The sequence below is a fragment of the Ornithorhynchus anatinus genome, chromosome 7 (assembly GCF_004115215.2).
Source record: "Ornithorhynchus anatinus isolate Pmale09 chromosome 7, mOrnAna1.pri.v4, whole genome shotgun sequence".
In the NCBI taxonomy this organism is placed as follows: Eukaryota; Metazoa; Chordata; class Mammalia; order Monotremata; family Ornithorhynchidae; genus Ornithorhynchus; species Ornithorhynchus anatinus.
In genome coordinates this window covers 48,469,820-48,486,311 of record NC_041734.1, presented here as the reverse complement: position 1 = coordinate 48,486,311, position 16,492 = coordinate 48,469,820, and the positions used below count along the sequence as shown (strand labels likewise).

Genomic DNA, 16,492 nt, shown 5'->3' with positions numbered 1-16,492 from the left:
CAATCATATTTACTGATCACTTACTTTGTGTGGAGCACAGTACTAAGCGCTTGGGAGCATACAATGTAATTCCAAAAGGCTCTGAGGTAATTGGTAATGGGAACTTGAAGCATCATATATATTCTTGTTCAAATAATCTAGTACATCAGATCATTACATGTGAAAACTGAACTGTTAAAAGAATTGTCATTCTGCATTATTTTTTGGAAGAAAATATAAGGTGGCATATTATAATCACAATCTGTATCAATGTCATCATACATGAAATCTCAGTTGCTAAGCTTACTTCGAAAGACATGTCAAACACTATACCTCCTATGCAGTCTTGATGCTTTTATTTTTCAGGTGAGATATATAAAAGTGCAGAAAATCAGGTACGTTTGGAATAATTCAGAGGAAGAGTTCCAGAAAATTGGGTGAGTTTAGCCTCCAGCAAGCTGCATGAATGGTGTAGGAAGATGTTTTTTCAGAATCCTCACAGTTTGGAAAAATTCCCTCTTTTATTTTAGATGTTTGGAAGATGACATCACTGCTGCCAAGATACACTTGAAATTTGGAGCTGGTCTGACCAGAGAAGAGCAAGAGCTCAGGTATAGCATGCAGCAGCAGAGAATCAACAGCTGTTTCCACCCAAAAGAGTACAGTTAATATGATAGACATGTACAATGATAATGATAAAAATGAGAGTTAAAATAATAGTGTTTGTCAAGCACTTGCTATGGGTCAAGCACGGTTCTAAGCACAGGGGTAGAGACAAGCTAATGAGGTTGGACACGGTCCCTGTCCCATATAGTGCTCATAGTCTTAATCCCCACTGAGCACTAATTGCCTTAGAAGAGACGTTACCTTAATGATATTTCGAAAGTGGAGGGAGTGGTGGACTGGTGCATAAGCATGGGGAGGGAGTTCCAAACTGGAGGGAGAACAGGAAAGGGGTCGATGGTGAGATAGATGAACTCAGTGCAGAGTTAGTAAACTGGTGCTAGAGGAGTGGAGTGTGCAGGCTGGGTGGTGGTGGGCGATCAGTGAGGTGAGGTAGGATGGGACGAGTTGATTGAGTGCTTTAAAGCCAATGTTAGGAGTTTCTGTTTGATGTGGAGGTGGATGGACAACCAATTGGAGGTTCTTGAAGAGTGGGAGAAATGGGACCGAACGTTTTTATTGAAAAATGATCTGTGCAGCAGAGTGAAGTATGGATAGGAGTGGGGAGAGACGGGAGGCCGGGAGGCCAGCGAGGAGGCAGATGCAGTAGTAGAGGTGGAATAGCATAAATAAATACATGGAGCAGCACAGAAGCACTCTGAATGGAGAGGAAAGAGAGGACTTTAGCAATGTTGTGTAAGTAGAACTGACAGGATTTGGTGACAGAATGAATATGTGGGTAGAACGAGAGATGAGTGGAAGACAACATCAAAGTTACAGGCTTGTGAGGTAAGGAGGGTAGTGGTGTTGTTTACAGTGATGGGAAAAGCAGAGGGAAGACAGGCTTTAGGTGGGCAGATAATGATAATAATAATGATGGCATTTGTTAAGCGCTTACTATGTGCAAAGCACTGTTCTAAGCACTGGGGTAGATAAAGGTTATCAGGGTGTCCCACATAGGGCTCACAGGCTTCATCCCCATTTTACAGATGAGGGAACTGAGGGCCAGAGAAGTTAAGTGACTTGCCCAAAGTCACACAGCTGACAAGTGGCAGAAGTGGGATTAGAACCAACGCCCTCTGACTCCCAAGCCCAGGCTCTTTCCACTAAGACACACTGCTTCTCCAATAAGGAGTTCTCAACAACAACAACAATAATGATAATGATAATGATATTTGTTCTGCCCCTTTTACCACGCACTGTGCTAAGCACTGAGACAATCAGATCAGACCCTGTCCCAAGTACCGTCTGAGGACAGTCACCTCTAGAATGTAAGCTCATTGTGGGAAGGGAAATTGTCTGTTGTTATATTGTACTCTCCTAAGTGCCTAGTACTCTCCCAAGTGCTCAATAAATACAACTGAATGAATGAACAAGGGAGAACAGATATTTAATCCCTATTTTACAGAAGAGGAAACGGGCACAGATCGGTCCTTACCGATGGTTTTAAAGCAGTCAATCAGCTTGCTCCCTCCTACTTTAACTCAGTGATTTCCTACTATAACCCAGCCAGCATATTTTGTTCTTCTGATGCCAACCTACTCACTCTACCTCGATCTCACCTTCCTTGCTACTGACCCCTTACCCATGTCCTGCCCCTGACCTGGAACGTCCTCCTCCACCTCTGTAAATGGCATATTACCACTTTCCCCACCTTTAAAGGCTTATTGATAATGATGGTATTTGGTAAGGGCTTACTATGTGCCAAGCGCTGTTCTAAGCACTGGGGTACATACAAGGTAATCGGGTCATCCCACGTAGGGCTCACAACCTTAATCCCCTTTATTCAGCTGAGGTAACTAAGGCACAGAGAAGTAAAGTGACTTGCTCAAGGTCACACAGCAGACAAGTGGCAGAGCAGGGATTAGAACCCACAAACTCTGAGTCCCAAGCCCGGGCTTTTTCTACTAAGCCATGCTGCTTCTCATCATTAAAATCACATCTCCTCCAAAAGACTTTCTACCATTTAAGCCCTCTTTCCCCTTACTCCTTGCCCCTTCCATGTCACCTATGCACTTGGCTCTGTACCCATTAAGCTCTTGATAGTCACCCTATTCTCAGCCACAAAGGACTTATCTACATATTCTTAGTTTATGTATTCATATTAATATCTGTCACCCACTGTAGACTGCTACCTTGTAGGCAGGGAACACGTTAGCCAACTCTGTTTTACTGTAGTCGCTCCCAAGCATTTAGTATAGTGCTCTACATAAAGTAAGCACTCAATAAATAGTATTGATTGATTGAGTGATTGTTCAGTGGCCAACCTAGCCCCAGCTTTTTTTTCTGGCACGATTGTCACAGGGGTTAAGAGAATATTTTTGCCAACTCCCCTCCTCCTCAAGTAACTCCATGAATGGGATTTATTCAGGTTTGCGACAACTTGTTCTCTCTTTCCTCCAGGGGCAAGAATTGGAATCATAAATTTTACAAAACTTTATTTCTTAATGTGTAACTGTGCTCTGTTCTCCTTTAACATAGGCTATTTCATCTTTCGGTAAAAGGGGTCACATTGTAAAATAATATGTTTAAGATGATTTGGGACCTCAATTGAATGTGTGAAATGATGAAACCTTTATTAGTAGTAATTGATTTATGTTTCCTTCTTGCAGGAGATTAATATGTGGGCCCAACACTATTGATGTTGAAGTTACACCCATTTGGAAGCTTCTCACCAAGGAGGTGATCTAGATTTTCAATTGTTTTTACTTCCTTCTGAAAGTTTAGAAGTGAGATTGAGACCTGAAGAGCAACTTGATCATTTAAATGAATCATAGGTTTATAGTTTGTAAATAGGAGGGAGTGTTAAAAGAATAGATTTTTTGTAAATTCTACACTAGGGACCAACTAGCATATGCACTACCAAATAGAGTCAGAGGTGTCATGTGCAAGTTACTGCTTAGTAAATACTCTTTGGTTATTTGCTGAGAGCTGGGTTCCTTTTCCCCATATTATGTGGTTCAACCTGTTCTAAACTGCTGAAGTCTTTATAAAGAACAATTCATCCTTTGTTATAGGAGAGATAGGTTCAGTACTCCAGTCAACAGAATATGCAGAGGAAAAATGAAATCCGTTTAATTAGACTTTTCATGGTATTTGTTTAAGCACCTATTATGTGTCAGGCACTATACTAAATGCTTAGGTAGATACAAGCTAATCAGGCTGGACACAGTCCATGTCCCACATGGGGTTTACAGTTGTAATCCCCATTTTACAGAAGAGGGATCAGAGACTCAGGGAATTTAACGGATTTGCCCAAGTTCACACAGCAGACAAGTGGCAGAGCTGGGATTAGAACCCAGGTCCTTCTGACTCCCGGGCCCGTATTAGGCCACGCTGCTTCTTGTTACTGCTCTACCATCTCACTACCAAATTGGAAGTCTTGTGTGAAACAGAACTCGCATTTCACTCTCCAGCTATCACCTTTTCCATCTCTTATTTTGTAGGGAGAGAATTCAAGCCACTTTAGAGAAAACTCACTGTGGGCAAAGAACTTGTCTACCAACTCTGTTATACTGTACTCTAACAGGCACTTATCTCTGGAAGTGCTCAATAAATAAGATTGATTGATTATCGTGCCCAGAGGCATTTAACCCCAGCCATTGTTTCATTGCCTCAAACATAACAGGTCAACCTTTCTTTGTCAAATAATTTCCACAGGATTTAAGGCCTGAAAGATGGAAGAAATGGTTTAGATGCATAATGAGCTTTTTTGTACCTCCTGGGGAAGCATAACTATCTTAATCTTATGATGTATGCCCAAATGAATATAAGATTTAATTTGTAATTTGAGGATATGAGGAATATGAGTGGCAGAAATGGGATTATTATAGTAGATTATTTTAATATTTATTGAGAGTCCACACAGACTAATTCTTATATTTTCCAACTCAAAGTTTGGATAAAGAGAACATCTGGTGCCATCTAGTTACATGCCTAAACATCAACCTTAAATATGAAAATGTTAGGTAGAATGAATCACTGAATGGATAGACACCACATTTTAAATATTGTTCCTATCTCCTCTACTTGTTTTGCCAACAGGCTTTAAACCCATTTTACGTGTTTCAACTCTTCAGTGTCTGTTTGTGGTTTGGTGAAGACTACAAGGAATATGCTGCTGCCATCATAATCATGTCCATTATTTCTATTGCCTTAACTGTATATGATCTCAGACAGGTTAGTCCCTCAAAAATGTGTGTCCTAAGAAAATGAAAGATAGTGGCCTCCTCACTGAATGGCAGGTCGTTGGGGAGAAGATAAGGAGATGCTATAATTACCTTCTGTTCTAGAGCATAAAGAAGTCTGAGAACCAGGATATCTTCATTCAGCAATAACATAATTTGACTATTAATTTCACTGGAAAATATTATTGATGAAAGGAAAGTTAATCACAAATAGAGACATCTTTTTTTGAACAAAAAAACCAACTTCATACTTCTGAGTTTTTTTGTTTTCTCTTTGCTGAGAGATGAAAACGGAAAATCCCCTGTATCAGTAAGGCTAGGATGTTGGTTGCTTATCCAAGTTCAATAAAGGGAGAAGAAGAAAGAGAGAGAAAAAGAAAGAGAGAGAAGAGTAATACAGGAGAGAAAATGAGAAGGGGAGGGGGAAGGAGAAAGAAAAAGAGGAGGAAAGATATAGAATGAGAGAGACAGATAGAGGGAAGAGAAAGAATGAGAGAGAGTAGGTGGGGGGAGAGGGAGAGAGAGAGCAAGATGGAGCACACCTGTATTTTGGAAAGTATTGGAGAACAATGGCAGGCTTGCTGAAGAAAAGCACAACAGAGAAGCCAGGTCCCTTCTGAATGTGTCTGAGCTAGAGGCCAGCAGAGCTCTTCCACACAGGTGGGATTTTCACTGAACTGTGGGCTCTCCTCTTTTAAGCTCATCCACCCCAGCTCTCTTCACCTCCTTCCACTTCCAGCACAACTCCAATCACCATGACTTTCCTCCAATTGGGGACCCACATTCAAGTACATAACTTTATGCCAAGATTACTGGAGGAAATTAAAAGATTAAGCAACATAAGGCCCATAAATGCTCAACTAGAGGATGTTCCTAGGCATTCTCTTCTCAACCGTTAACTTACAGGGATAGGAGAAAGATACTATATTAGCTATGCTTTAAGTATATTTTTTGAAGATCACTTTCCTGTAGAGAATTCTATTTGGGGATAAGTCTGTAAAGGCTATCACTTCATGACATGCCAAGCTAATGTTATGGGGTACTGGACTGTACTGACAGAGTCATTAAATTAAGAGCCACTAATCTTACCTAACCAACCAACCTAACCCAAGGACTCTAAGTGTCATTATATCCAGTTGGCAAGTAGATTGAATTTCTGGCATTTCCACCTGTAGCCATTGCCTTCTTTCCTGTTCAGCAAGCTTCCTTGAAGCAGTCCCCAGAATCCCAGGAAGTGGGAAGATGAGACGGGGGGAGATTTCCAGAAATGTTAGCCACTCCAAGCAGGGCCTGTTAATTAAGCTAATTGAGTGGCTCCAGACCAGTGAAGAGGCACTACAAACATAATGCAATTTCACAGAAAAATGCCCTACTTCCATGTCTGCAGCCTAGCACTTCACAAAATCTTTCCATACTGTACTGTAACAAAATGTTCTAGCATGAAATACCCATACTTTAATAACATTAATAAGATAGATTATGTGACTTTTTTCCACTTACCATTAACTTTTGTCTATGTAGACCCATTTATTAAAAACACTGAGGGGTACTGATCTCTCAAATAGTTTACTAATTCTTGTGGTACTTGTTAAACACTTACTATGTGCCAAGCACTGTACTAACTGGGTTAGAAACAGGTTAATCAGGTTGGACAGGATACCTGTCCCACATGGGGCTCACAGTCTCAGCTGGGGAGAGAACAATTATTGAATTCTCATTGTGCAGCGGTAGGAACCCAGGCACAGAGAAGTAAAGTGATTTGTCCAAGGTCACACAGCAGACAAGAGGTGGAACTAGGATTAGAACTCCGGTACTCTTTTCTCCCAGGCCCATGCTCTTTCATTTATTCATTCAATAGTATTTATTGAGAGAGCACTGTACTAAACGCTTGGAAAGTACAATTCAGCAACAGATAGAGACAATCCCTACCCAACAACGGGCTCACAATCTAGAAGTGGAAGACAGACAACGAAACAAAACAAGTAGACAGGCATCAATACCATCAGAATAAATAGAATTATAGAGAATTATAGATAAATAGGATTATTTCCACTAGGCCATGCTGCTTCCCAGAATGAAGCTCTTTCTAGGCAGAGCACTCTCCACTAGTTGAAATGCATTTTGTTTTCTTTGCCCAAATATCAAATAATATTGGTATTTCTTCCCACTGGAATTTAACTCATCTGCTAGTAGCTGTCAAACCAGCAATTGTTTCAGCAACAGTTGTTAGGCTAAATCATATACACTTAATATTTTGGGCCTATTCTTGAGTGTAATGAGCTGGATTATCCTGTTTGAATCTGTAAGTGTGGTGATAGCTAAGCACTTTCTCCCACTGCAGAGGACAAAATCATCACCCTCAGGTTCCCCTCTACTGTTCTCCAAAGGGCCACCCCGAATATACTCGAGAATGACCGAGTCACCAGTACAGTCACGATTCCAGTTAAGCAGCTGGAATTGAATTGTTTCATGAATGAATGAGAAAATGTATTGTATGTTTCTTTCCACGGATCCTGACATTTTGAGCATTTCTCCCTATGTTCCCCTTCACACTTACAGCAATCAGTAAAACTCCACCGTTTAGTAGAATCTCATAATAATGTCATGGTCATGGTGTGCAGAAGAAAAGAAGGTGAGTTCCAGTCTATTCCGTTTCAATTGCCAAATTCAAATGATTCAACTACACAGACTTTAGGTAAGAAGAAATTGAAATCTAAGGGTTGGTTAGTTTTTTCTTCCATTCTAGTAGTAGTCGTCATAGTAATAGCAGTAAAAGTATTTATTGAAAGCTTACAGTGTGCAAAGTAGCACATTAAACACTGGGAAAGAATAGACAAGTGGGAATTATTATTGTTAATATAATAATAATAGTGGCATTTGTTAAGCACTTACTATGTGCCAGGCACTGTAGTAAGCACTGGGGTGGATATAAGCAAATTGAGCTGGAAACGGTCCCTGTCTCACATGGGGCTCACAGTCTCAATGCCCATTTTACAGATGAGGTAACTTAGGCACAGAGATTCATTCATTCAATAGTATTTATTGAGCACTTACTATGTGCAGAGCACTGTACTAAGCGCTTGGAATATACAATTTGGCAACAGATAGAGACAAGATGTGAAGTGACCTGCCCAAGGTCACACAGCAGACAAGTGGTGGAGCCAGGATTAGAACGCATGATGTTCTGACTCCCAGGGCCATGCTCTATATACTATGCCATACTGCTTTTCTAACTAGAAGCAGACATGTCCAATTAGAATTAATAATAATAATAATAATAATTTTGGTATTTGTTAAGTGCCTACTATGTGCCAAGCACTGTTCTAAGCGCTGGGGTAGACAGAGGGGAATCAGGATGTCCCACGTGGGGCTCACAGTCAATCCCCATTTTCCAGATGAGGTAACTGAGGCACAGAGAAGTGAAGTGACTTGCCCACAGTCACACAGCTGACAAGTGGCAGAGCTGGGATTCGAACTCATGACCTCTGACTCCAAAGCCCGTGCTCTTTCCACTGAGCCACGCTGCTTCTCTAATCCCTCATCTTTCCATCCTCTTCATATTTAGTTTTGGCATGTATGGAGCACTTAATATGTGTAATAAAAGGACTGGAATAGGTATTAGCTTATCCAATTAGACCTAGTCTCTTTTCCACAGGAGACTCAGAATATACTTTGTCTCTATTTTACAGATAAGAAACCTGAGACCCAGAGAGGTGAAGTGACTTGTCCAAGGTCACCCAGCAGGCCAGTGGCAGGGCTAAGAGAAGAACCCAGATTCCCTGACTCTCAGTCTCATGCTCTTTCTTCTAGTTCATACTGCCTCCAAACTACTTGACAGTCTTCCAATCAATCAATCAGTGAATCAGTGGTATTTATTGAGCACTTACTGTGTGCAGAGCAGTGTACTAAGAACTTGGGAGACTAAGATTCAACAGATTTGGTAGATGCATTCCCTGCCTACATTGAGCCTACAGTCTAGAGTGCAGTCAGATTAATATAAATAAACTAGATCTATCTTCCCATAAAAAGGCTCAAAGCTATTATTATTATCAATAATCATATTTATTGAGCACTTACTGTGAGTAAATCATGAAGAGGAATGTAAGTTTATTTCTCTATCTGTTTTGTAAAGCTCCAGTTATACTGAGTCTCAGGTCAGGTGATTAGTGGGGAGTTGGATTGCCTTTGTGGGGAAAAGACACATTTCTGCCCAGCACCTGTTTAATCACCTTTCCAGGAAATTTCCAAGAAGTGGAGTCATGCTACCTGGTACCTGGAGATTTGTTAGTTCTGTTGGGGAACAAAATGCAATTACCATGCGATGCTATCCTGATCGATGGGGGATGCATCGTAGATGAAGGCATGCTGACAGGTAGGACTCCCGTTTCCTCAGTCGTAATTCTCTTTAATGCTGCCATCGCTTCAGACTCCTCTGTCTCCCCACAACCTACAATAAACACCGTTCCAATCCTATAACTTCCAGTTACAGTGCTAAGTAAGTTCGGAAGGCAACTGTGTAGGAGGTGACCAGAGAAGAGAAGGAAAGAGGAAAAGGAAAGAGGGATGATGAGGCCACTAAAGGAGCATGAGAAACCAGAGTCCACTCTGATGGCGCATTACATGAGGAAAAGATCTAGAGTAGTATAGGCATTAAGCAACCTGGATCAACGATCTTAAATGAACGTGGTTTCAGTGCCCTGATAAAGTGAATATGCCCTAACTTCTATTTCTTTAGTACACTTCCCCTGCAGTAAAATATACACTGGAAACAGTAGAAAATATTCCTCACAAAAAGCAAGCTTTGCTGAAATGGTAGTTTTCATAGTAACAGTGTGTAGCATTTATATGATGCATATACCACAAATCAATCGATAGTATTTTCTGAGCACTTACTGGGTGCAGAGCACATACAAAGGAGTCAGAATGCCTCCCAAACTGGATCCTCTGCCCTCTGACAAATTTGAATGGTGCCCTCTGCTTTTACAACGAGATGAGTTGTGAACTCAATCGCTTACAAAAAGCAAACATCTGTTCTGGGCCATGCAGGCCCTGAATAAAAGACTGTACACGGTATCCCCGGAGAGCAGTTGACTTGCATTTACGCTGTGAGACAGGGAAGGGTAAGAGTTATCACTACTATTTTACAGTGGGAAAATTGTAGACCCTGGGAGGTAAATTGATTTGTTCCAAATCATTTTGTGGTAATCTGGTGGCAGAATCTGGAAGAGAATCCAGCTCTCCCAACTTGTGATCCAGGATAGTGTAACGGAAAGATAGGTTATGCTTTCTTTCCATTCATGAGATAACATATTTCAAGCTTAGCAGGCCAGCTTCTCATGCCTCTGAAGACCCAAGTCGATTTTGGGGCTCATAAATTCATCTGACGCTTAGTGCTCCATAGATGCTAAGTATCTATTTCCAAAAAAGTGTGGTTCCTGTGGGATAAAAGGCAGTCATTTTTAACTTGTGGATTTTTTGCCAATAAAGGATCCATTTTAGGATTTCCAAACACCAGTCAGTTGAACAAATGAAATGCTCTTTTCTTTAGGAGAAAGCATTCCGGTCACTAAAACTCCACTGCCAAAGGAGGATAATTCCATGCCTTGGAAAATTCACAGTGTCGAGGACTACAAGAGGCATCTTCTCTTCTGTGGAACCGAAGTGATCCAAACCAAGGCAGCTGGCCTAGGGAAAGTGACAGCTGTGGTTCTGCAAACCGGTTAGTGTGCTTAGCCTTTGCTTTTTCAAGTTTCTAGAGCGCCCTTCTAGAGGTTCAGAAACTCAGATCACTGTACGTGAGGCTATGTTATAGTGTGGTCCATCCATGGAAAAAGTGGCAAAACAAACATTACAGGATGGGGAAGGAATGAGGATTGGTTTCCTCACAGAAGCCTCACTATTGCCATAGCATTTTGGTTGCTGGTCAAAATGGTTCCATCTTCATTCATTCATTCATTCACTCAATAACATTTATTGAGCACTTATTATGTGCAGAACATTGTACTAAGCACTTGGGAGAGTACAATATAACAACATACAGACACATTCCCTGCCCACAACGAGCTTAATGTCTAAGTAGTGGAGGGAGTAAGTGTACTCTAGACAGGTAGGAGAAGAGGTAGTCAGTAGAAGAGCCTCCTCCTTCCTGTTGGTAGGTCCTGAGCCACTTTGAGGCCACATAGTAGCAGTGACCAGTGGCCCTATAGACATACATACATTATTTTATCTTCCCTTTGGTCTCTTGAGTAGTTGGAGGTTTTTCAGAGTCAGAATCATTGTTTTTACTGTGCTGTTTGCACCAAAAGAATAAACAATTATTTAAATTCATTCATTTATTCAATTGCATTTATTGAGCACTTAACTGTGTGCAGAGCACTGTATTAAGCACTTGGAAAGTCCAATTCAGCAATAAAGAGAGACATTAGGTGAGGTTTTTACATATGAGAAACTGAATTATAGCTGGCTGGTTTGCTGTCTAATTTAGCCATATACATGTGACTCAGTTTACATATGAGAAACTAATATTATAGCTGGCTGGGTTGCTGTCTAATTTAGCCATATAGATGTATGAGCGTGCGCACACACACACACACACACACACACACACACACACACACAAATACATACTCATACACACTGTGTGACTCAGAAAACATCACATCAGCAACTGGTTGATTGGGAGGACTGAGTTGTAGGGGGCTGACACCCAATTCCTTCCTCCCATCCTGAGCAGCTATGCCATGCAGGAGATCAGCACGCCGGCTACAGGGGCCCTGCAGGGGAAAAGTTTCTGATTTGATGTAGAAAGGAGTGGTCAACCATTCCTTTGAAGAGTGGGGAGGTATCACCCTTGGCCCAGGGACGGGTTCAAGAATCGGGGAGAGTAAGAGAGACTCTCACTTTTGTTGGCTGAGCCATAACAACTTTATTCCACAGGCCGAATTGAACTGCCCCCTTGGAAGGAGTATAATCATTTCATTATTTGGATACAGCGAATTGAACTTCCTTTTCGGGAGGAATGCACTTAGTTACTCGCACGTGATGAAGTCCTTAGCTCCTGTCCATGAATGCTTCCCTCTCATGAGGAATACATATATGTGTTACTCGCACGTGACAAAACCCCTTGTTCTTGCCCACAAACATGTCCCTCTCGTGAGGAATAATAATAATAATAATTATGGCATTTATTAAGTTCTTACTATGTGCTGAGCCCTGTTCTAAGCACTGGGGTAGATACAGGGTAATCACGTTCACGTCATCCCACTTGGGGCTCACAGTCTTAATCCTCATTTTACAGATGAAGTAACTGTGGCACAGAGAGGGGAAGTGACTTGCACTTCAGACAGCAGACAAGTGGGGAACCAGGATGAGAACCTTTATACACATACGTGTTATATGTGTTACATGAATACACTTATGTGTTGTTTTGTTCTGTTTTGCTTTGCTGTCTGTCTCCGCCGTTTAGACTGTGAGCCTGTTATTGGGCAGGGACTGTCTCTATTTGTAGCCAAACTGTATATTCCAAGTGCTTAGTATAGTGCTGTATGCACATAGTAAGTGCTCAATAAATACTATTGAATGAAAGTGTTATTGCACGTGACAAAATACCTTGGTGTGAACCATGAACACTTCCCTCTAGGGAGGAATACACTATGTTTTATTCACATGTGGTAAAACACCTACTCCCCAGACCCACAAATGCATCCCTGTCAGAAGGAATACATTTCTGTGTTACTCTTACCTTAAGAGTGTGCAGCGAGACACTCACCTGTCCCTCAACCCCTCCCTTAGTGCACTGGTTCCAGGCCAAGCGGGCGGCCAATGCTCTGGGCAGGGGCGACAAGCAGCCGGCTGCTGCAAGTCTCGATCCACTGCTCAGAATGTTGGAGGTGGCAGGTATTTATTACCTGTCCTTTTGAGCCATATGGATTCTTGGATTCTGCTTCTCTAATCTCTGCCCTTGCCCCCGTGCTCTTCCATACCTTATTTGGTTGGCTCCGGGTTGAGGGACAACTTCTTCCACATTCCTGGCCTGGAATGTCTAGCGGTTCTGGTCACAGGGGCGGTGCCCCATCGTGCTTCTGATTTCCACCTTACTAGTGAGGGTAGTCATGAGAAAGAGTTTTGATCTCTAGATGGCAGGTGCTTGGTTCACCTTGACACAGGAGGCGAGTGCAGAAGGACATTTTAAGAAATGAATTCTGGACTAGACAGGGAAGAGGAAGGAGAAACTTTGTTGAGGAAAAACTGGGAAGATTTAGTGAGAAACTGAATATGAGGGTTGAAGGAGGGAGGAATCAAGAGTAATGCCATGTTCAGGCGTGTCAAAAAGGAAGGATAGTGGTGTTGTCTACTGTGATGGGAAAGTTAGGTAGGTAGAGAAAAGGATTTGGGTGGGAAGATGAGGAGTTCCATTTTAGGTAAATTGTGTTTGAAGTGTTGGTGGAACATTCATGGAGTGATGTCCTGAAGACATGACGAAAGGTGCGATCGCAGCTAAGGTTGAGAGGTTGAGGTCATTGAGGTAAATTGATTTGGGGGTCATCAATCAATCAATGAATGGTATTTGTTTGGTGCTTAGTGTGTGCAGAGCACTGCTTTAAGCATCTGGGAAAGTATGATACAGCAGAGTTGTTAGGCATGATAATTATAGTAATAATTTGCGGCATTTGTTAAGTGCTAACCGTGTGCCAGGCACTATACTAAGCACTGGGTGGACAAAAGCAAATCGGGTTGGGCCACAGTCCCTGTCCTGCATGGGGGCTCACAATCAATCCCCATTTTACAGATGAGGTAACTGAGGCATAGAGAAGTGAAGCGACTTGCCCAAGGCCACATGGCAAACAGGTGGCAGAGCCGGGATCAGAACCCATGACCTTCTGTCTCCTAGGCCCGTGCTCTATCCACTATGCTATGCTGCTTCCTATGTGATCCCTGCCTTCAAAGAGCTTAGTGTCTACAAGGGGAAATAGTCATTAAAATAGATTAGAAATAGGGGAAATGGTAGATTATAAGAATATTTACATGAATACTGTGAGGCTATGGTGAGCATCAAAGTGCTCAAAGAGCATAATCCATACGGGGGAAGTATGGCTAGGGGAAATGAAGGGATTAGTCTGGGAAGACCTCTTGGAGGAGAGTTGATTTTGAGAGGATTTTGAAGGTGGGGAGTGTGGTGGACTGTCATATATGAAGGGATATGGAGTTCCAGATCCAAGAGAGAAGTTAAGCTGTGGGTTATTGGCGGGATCGAGGTATAGAGAGTTAGTTGGTTTTAGAGGAGTGGAGTGTGCTGGTTAGGTTATAGCAGGAGATAAGTGAGGTCAGGTAGGAGGGAGAGAGCTGACTGAATACTTGAAAGTTAATGGCAAGGAATTTTTGTTGGTGCAGTGGTAGATGGGCAACCACTGGAGTGTCTTGAGGCGTGAGGAAATGTGGACTGAAGGTTTTTTCAGAGAAATTATCTGGGAGCAGAATGTGGAAATGTGGACTGAAGAGGGGAGAAACTGGAAGCAGGGCAGTCAGCAAGGAGCCCCATGCCATAATTAAGGTGGAAAATAATAAGAGTTTGGAACAGAGTGTTAGCAGTTTGGAAGGAGAGGAAACGGGTGGATTCTAGAGATGTTAGATTTAGTGACTGATCGAATATGTGGATTGAATGAGAGAGGCCAGTCGAGAAAAATACCAAGGTTATGGGCTTGTGAGATAATAGGGTAATACTTAAGGTATTTGTTAAACACTTTGTGTCAAGCACTGTTCTGATATGTGGTGGTAGACACAGGTTAAACAGGCTGGATACAGTCCCTATCCCACATGGGGCTCACTGTCTAAATAGGAGGGTGAACAGTATTGAAGCCCCATTTTACAATTGAAGAAACTGAGGCACGGAGAAGTTAAGTGAATTGCCCAAAGGTGACACAGTATGCAAGTGATAGAACTGTGATTAGAACCCCAAATCTCTGACTTTCAGCCCTGGGCTTTTCCCACCAGGCCTTGATGCTTCCCCATAAGGAGATAGGATAGTGGTGTGTTTATAGTGATGGAAAACACAAGGGGAGGATGGGGTTTGGGTAGGAAGATGAGGAGTTCTATTTTGGATAATGTTAAGTTTGAGGTGTCAGTGGTATAGTGCTAAGGGCTTAGGACAGTGCTAAGCGTTTAATACAGTGATCTACACACAGATAGAATATATGGGTTCAATGAAAGGAATAAGTCAATGACAATGCCCAGGTAACAGGTATCAGGATCTCTTTTTCTTTGCTCCTTCAAGTTTCATTCAAGCGTGGCTCAGTGGAAAGAGCCTGGGTTCGAATCCCAACTCTGCCACTTGTCAGCTGACTGTGGGCAAGTCACTTAACTTCTCTGTGCCTCAGTTACCTCATTTGTAAAATGGGGATGAAGACTGTGAGCTTCACGTGGGACAACCTGATGACCCTTTATCTACCTCAGCACTTAGTACTGTGCTCTGCGCATAGTAACCGCTTAACAAATACCAACATTATTATTCGAGTGCTTACTGTGTGCAGTGTCCTATACTAGTGTTTGGGAGAGTACAAAACAACAGAGTCTGTAGACATGTTCCCTGCCCTCAAGAAGCTTACAGTCCAGAGGAGGAGCTTACAGTCTAGGAGACTGTATTTTATTCAAAATGAATTGTCCAGAATGCACAAATGGTGTAATCTGTATTGCCCAAATATCATCCAAAATATCCCAATGAACAACAAAAATAACTCAGCATGGGATGCTGCTTGGAAGGGAGTGAGTGGTGTTTGTCATTTTAGGTTTCAACACAGCCAAGGGAGACCTGGTGAGGTCCATTCTCTACCCAAAGCCCATGAATTTCAAGCTCTACAGGGATGCCATAAGGTTTCTTCTCTGCCTCGTAGGGGCTGCCACTATTGGAATGATCTACACCGTGTGTGTTTACGTTAAAAGTGGGGTAAGTTCTTTCTGAGTGTAAATGAATGTACAAAATTGGTCATTCAGATTCACTCCGGCATGTCCAAATGATCAGTACGGGGTGCTTTTTGTTGTTGTTTCCTAACGTTTTCAACATTCGGTTAATAGGTCGTAGCTATGGAAAGTCATATTCACTGGCTGGGTCCATGTAGCCTAAAATGAATCGAAGGTTTGGCAACATCTGATTAATTTGGTTTAGGTCTGGATGGAGGGTCACTTGGACCATTCAGAAAAAAAGTGTAGATAAAAAGGTTACCTTGAAACTCACCAAGGACTACTCTGCATTTGAAAAGGATATGGCATCAGGACACACACAGAAACTAAATAGAATGGAAAACTGTCAAATATCCACTTGCCTTGAGCTATCTTGACTGTCATACTATCCAGCCCAAATTCACTGGATAATGACCAACCCTTCAGCTATTTAGACGTAGCCATAGTGCAGTAATTAATAGACCATACTGAATTTGGGGAGTCATAAAGAGAGGCATTCTATAAATGCATGTTTTCAGGAGAGAATGAATTATTTTCTCACTGATTTGGATTGAAGGAATGAGAAGTAGTGTGGCCTAGTGGAAAAAACACTGGCCTGGGAGTCAAGGACCTGGGTTCTAATACCAACTTCACCACTTGTCTATTTGGTGACTTTGGGTAAATCACTTAACTTCTCTGTGGCTCAGTTACCTCACCTGTAAAATGGGGAT

At 42.0% G+C, this 16,492-nt stretch overlaps 1 protein-coding gene across 1 annotated transcript in view; it reads left to right on the top strand.

Moving 5' to 3' along the window:
- The window catches only part of ATP13A4 (ATPase 13A4), a 123,355-nt gene that overhangs the window by 52,481 nt on the left and 54,382 nt on the right, over positions 1–16,492 (top strand). The window contains exons 4-11 of the mRNA XM_029069396.2: positions 346–416; positions 510–590; positions 3,255–3,324; positions 4,687–4,821; positions 7,389–7,461; positions 9,067–9,201; positions 10,378–10,548; positions 15,611–15,768. Of these exons, the coding sequence (XP_028925229.1) occupies positions 346–416; positions 510–590; positions 3,255–3,324; positions 4,687–4,821; positions 7,389–7,461; positions 9,067–9,201; positions 10,378–10,548; positions 15,611–15,768 (894 nt within the window). The remainder of the gene's footprint in view (positions 1–345; positions 417–509; positions 591–3,254; positions 3,325–4,686; positions 4,822–7,388; positions 7,462–9,066; positions 9,202–10,377; positions 10,549–15,610; positions 15,769–16,492) is intronic.